Source organism: Etheostoma spectabile, chromosome 12, assembly GCF_008692095.1.
Source record: "Etheostoma spectabile isolate EspeVRDwgs_2016 chromosome 12, UIUC_Espe_1.0, whole genome shotgun sequence".
NCBI classification, from domain to species: domain Eukaryota; kingdom Metazoa; phylum Chordata; class Actinopteri; order Perciformes; family Percidae; genus Etheostoma; species Etheostoma spectabile.
Genome location: NC_045744.1, coordinates 29,611,243 through 29,616,117, shown reverse-complemented (window position 1 = coordinate 29,616,117; position 4,875 = coordinate 29,611,243). Strand labels below are relative to the sequence as shown.

The 4,875-nt window shown below is 39.7% G+C and overlaps 1 protein-coding gene across 2 annotated transcripts in view; it reads right to left on the bottom strand.

The window, feature by feature from the left end:
* LOC116699108 (cyclic AMP-responsive element-binding protein 3-like protein 3-A) overlaps positions 1–2,476 on the bottom strand; it is an 11,630-nt gene extending 9,154 nt beyond the window's left edge. The window contains exons 1-3 of one of the 2 annotated variants that reach the window (XM_032531505.1): positions 2,373–2,476; positions 873–971; positions 237–510 (exon numbers count right to left, since the gene is read on the bottom strand). In XM_032531505.1, the coding sequence (XP_032387396.1) occupies positions 237–510; positions 873–971; positions 2,373–2,393 (394 nt within the window). In that variant the 5' untranslated portion in view covers positions 2,394–2,476. The remainder of the gene's footprint in view (positions 1–236; positions 511–872; positions 972–2,372) is intronic. The other variant, XM_032531506.1, reaches the window with a different exon arrangement.
* Between the last annotated feature and the right edge of the window lie 2,399 nt (positions 2,477–4,875).

The window sequence follows — 4,875 nt, the reverse complement described above, 5'->3', positions numbered from 1 at the left end:
AACCCTGTTCAGCACTTTGGTCAACTGTCGTTGTTTTTAAATGGGCTATAGAAATAAAATTGACATTGACATTAAGTCTTTAATACCTGACAGTCCAGTGAACTGGTTCATTATGCTTACTATTGAAACAATCTCCTGTTTCCCGGCTTACTGTAGTTGCATCTTTCCCTGTGTTTTTTGTTTCTCCCCAGTATAAAATGCTACATCGTACTTTTTCTTTTTTCTCCAAGTCTTACCTAGATCAATGGAAACGTCAGACGTCTTTTCATTTGGTGGTGGCTTGTTCTCCGGAACTGGAGGCAGAGGGAAAGACTGCGTATCAAAGGCTGGAAAGGCTGTGCAGAAGGCTGGGTGAAAGCTGTCTTTGGGATCTGACGGGGTGTCCTCGTTGATGCCGCTGTCGGTGGTGCAGGGTGACCACAGGGGGGACGCTGGAGCCGAGGAGGAGACGCTCCCCCCCAGCAGGGAGTCCAGGAAGTCATCGGCAGCACTTCCCTGGGTGCTCAGGGTCTGAGGAGAAAGAGGGTATGCGAGAATTTTTCCCAAAACACCACCACTGCTGGATATCCCGGCTATATCAAATAACCATATTCCCACACAAGCACAGACAAGAACACAAACACACCAGTCATTCAATTCCTTGAGCTCAGTTTGTCTCATTGATGTCAGAGACAGTTGCAACCATACAGGGAAACCCAATAAAACTGAATGAGATCCTGGATCTCCTAAGAGTCAGTTCAATAACCCATGACCCCCGTTGAGAATCCAGATCCCACTCTGCAGTCAGATTTTGAGATTTGTGGCGGCGATCAGGTTGTCCCCTAAGTGACTCTGCACAGGAGCGGACTGTGCAGAACGACGGCCGTACTCACTTCATGAATTGTGATAGTCCATGATTGGTTGCTGTGGCAACCGGTGGTTTCATCTGTGTTCCTGAGCAGGTAGTCAAAGAGATCCATCCCACCATGCACCTGAAACGAAGAACTACTCTGAGCGATGGGTGTGAAGTGGAAGCGTTCCGCAGTTTTCTTTTTAGAGGAAAAGCTGTATGGCCAGCCTTGTAGCATCCAATAATGTCATAAATTCCTGAAAGTGTAATAACGCCTGAAAATATAACATTCCAACCTGATCAACAATGTAATAAAACCATATGATGGAATAACTTGACCATTAATAGAACAAAATGTCCTGACTGATAGAACATTGTCGCTGATAACGTTATACCTTTCAGGTGGGTCACCTTTTTTTCTTAACTGATGATTTTGACAGATAATGTACTAATGTAAAATATATATATAAAGTACAGGCCAAAGGTTTGAACACACCTTCTCATTCAATTCAATTCACTTTTGGCCTGTGCTGTATATAAATGTATAAACATAGATTCTCTCGATAATATGAGAGAATGGCAGAATCACAAATCACAAGAAAATCCATTTTGTCCAGGCCATGGGTGTATTTTTTCCGGTGGCCACTCGGAGTATTGAAACAAAAACGGATTTACCCCATTGGCCCCCATTGTAAAAGAGGCGTCTGTAAAACTGATGCCAAAAAATGCAAACAAGGTTGATTATGACTTTCTATTATCAACACTCATTTCCATGGATATTGTTATGTGAAAAACTTCCCTAGAGCCGAGAAAAGACATAAAAACCTGCATGGTCACCACAATGTAAAGTTCATGGGCCGAGCGTGAACTCACGACTGTGAAGAAACACTACTGCGCTGCCGACTCAATGGGCGCCATTTTGGATCCAGTATCCAGTTATTATTATACATCGATGCTGAATGTGTGCAGTAGTGTTTCTCCAGCTGCCTGCAAGTTTTTTTTTTTAAAGTCCTTCCCAGATGATTCTGTGTATCAAACCGTCTGATGCGTCGGGTTAGTAAACTCTAGACTTTATGCGGAGTTTAACATTTACAACAGATGGGAAGGGGTATGTTGTTATCAGGCAAAGCCATTCACTCTCCCTGAAATATACGTTTTCATTTGAGTCAAGTCAACAGTTTTTGAAAAAATCAGTCAGGACATTTTATCACATTATTGGTCAAGGGTTAACTCGGTTCCACTGTGGAACCGGTTTCTTTTGTTTTAAAAGTAACAGTACAACATCCAAAATGATACCCAACCCTAGATATTGGGTTTTAGTACATGTGATCATGTTAAGTTAATTTGATTACATTTTCTGGAAATGATTACATTAGTGAGAGCTACATATCCCACACTTGCCTTTGATCAAATCAATACACATCCACTTTAATCTTCTTTAAAACTGTTGAATTCTTTCTTTACGCACATTCTAAACTCTACAGTCTGAATCATTCTCTCACACATAGTCGCACCCAGTTATCCGAATACAAATCTGTCTTACCTCGTCTGTATTCAGAGTCATAATTCCAACATGAGAGCAGAAGTTGATGAAGTGACAGTGAAGCTATCCGGCAGGATTAAAAGTATTAAAAGTATTAAAAACCCAACCAGATCAAGAGAGGAACGTCTGAGGCTTTGACGTTTGAGAGGAGCCCCTGAGTCTGTTATAAGGGACAAAGTTTAAAGGCCGTCTCACCGTCCAATCAAGTGTTTAGCAGACAGCTGAGGGAGCCAATCGGCACCAAAGGACGACTGATTGACATATTAATTACTCCATGTTGTTTACAGGCAGCCCAGAGTGACCTTTGATGTCGTCATGATAAGGATTTGATTCCCTGGGTGGTTTCACATTCATTTTTTGTTGGGCAGGGTTGATTTAGAGCTTTTATTTTTATTGCTCTCAGAGGAACAAGGTGGAGAGAGTCCCGTTTTTAACTTCATTAAGTTTTATTTCAAGAGCCTGATCCATCACTCAGGGTGATACAAACTCAGTGATGAGGGAAGCTCTTCTCATCTTGACTTATGCTAGAAATCAAACAGATTATTTCAAGCTTATTATGAATATAAATATAATTATTTCCCATTCAGTTCTTGGGGACCTGGGATTCCCACCACCATCATAAGACAGTTAACAGGAGAAGCACCAGACAAAACATTTCTGTGCCATTTCTCAAAATTTAAAAAGAAAATACAGCTGTTTATTCATAGGCCTCTGAGGATGAATCATATACTAATAACACCTGGAAATATAATATCAGTTCAACCTGATCAACAATGTAATAAAACCCAATAATGGAATACCTTGACCAATAATGGAATAAAATGTCCTGACTGACAAAACTTTGTATAACATTGGTATACCTTTCAGGTGGGTCATTTTAATTTAAAAACTGATGATTTTGACAGATAATGTAATAATGTAAGATATATAAAGACTCTTACCTGCTACAAGAAGCGTTTCCAAGTTGTGACACTTGCCAAAGGGGGGGGGGGGGGGGTGTAAGGTCTTAACCCTGCAGGGGGCCCAAACTTTTGCAGACAGCATTTTTTTTGTTTGCTGTTATTTTGAAAGTGCAAATGACGGAAATAAAATCTAACTTTTTGTGACATATACTACTAATCTAATCTGTCATTTGATGCCTTTTGGAAAATTTTCCATCTTTTCTTGGCTTCTTTAAGCACATTAATACTATTTGTACCTGGGGTCCCCAAACTTTTGAGCCCCACTGTATATATATATATACATACATACATATATTCATATATATATATATATATATATATATATGTATATATATTATATTATTAATTTTGAGTGAAATGTCTCAACAACTATTGGGTGGATTGTCATGAAATTTGGTTGCAAGTGGGCATTGCTTTATTTCAAAGAGACACAGGCAAAAAATATTTGCAGATTTATTTGGATTCAACTGCCATTTCACACTTCTTAGAATCTCTAAATCTCTAAAATTCAATTGAAGTATGTAACCTTTTTCCCTCCAATTCTTTGTGTCTTTTAAAGAGACACTCACTGCTGTGGAGTTTCCATCTATTACTAAACTAGACAATTTATATCTGCTTACCTCACCACAGCTTACTGTTTCTCATCTTTATAGCCATAATTAGGAGTTTCGTGCTATTCCGAGGAATGCACATCATAAAACAAAGAAATTACATAACATGTTCTCTGAGCAGTAATACACGAGGAACATGCACACTTGTGAACACATATCTAAATATTATCACAGTGGGGAGGGACTCTTTCAGTGGCAGAGCTATTATACTTGTCTTCAGTTCAGTTCTTCAATTACTAGTCTGAATACCGTCAACACAATCCTTCCATCACTCTCTCGACTTCAAAGCATTGTTGCACGAGGGAACGGGACTCAGCCTCATTTGTAGATCTAGGAGCTCAAATAATTGAAATTTTCTTTTCTCTTCAGATGATTTCTTCTGACATTTTTGCCTTCATCAGACATCAGTGGACAGAGACATGACATCATTTCTTTAACTCTGGGTCCCCTAGTAATTCAGATTCAGATTCTGCATTTTTAAAATGCGAACCTCTGGGAGTCATTTTCGGTATAAGCTACAGCTGCATGACATAATGTGAATAAATCAAACTCTAAAGCAGCTGTGAAGGGTTAGATGTCAACACTTTGTGGAGACAGACATTTATTTTCCAGCTCATGCGGGCTTCCAAAGAGTCTTTGAAAAAATTAAAAAATAAATACATACATAAGGTTATAATATACCAGTAAAAGGTTCAAGGTTAGTAAAATGGATCCCCTTGGAGCCAGTGTGAGTTATGGTTTCATTAGTCTGGATCGACGGCGGTTCATTTACGGGATTGTTCCGCCGGATGTCCCTTCATTTTCGGCCAGATGTCCTACACCGTCCGCTTCCTTTGTGTAAACTTACGTTAAACTCTGGGCCGTGCAACCATGGAGGCCTGCTTGGCTCTTTGGGGGAATGATTGTAAAGACTTTGTCCTCTCTAACTGG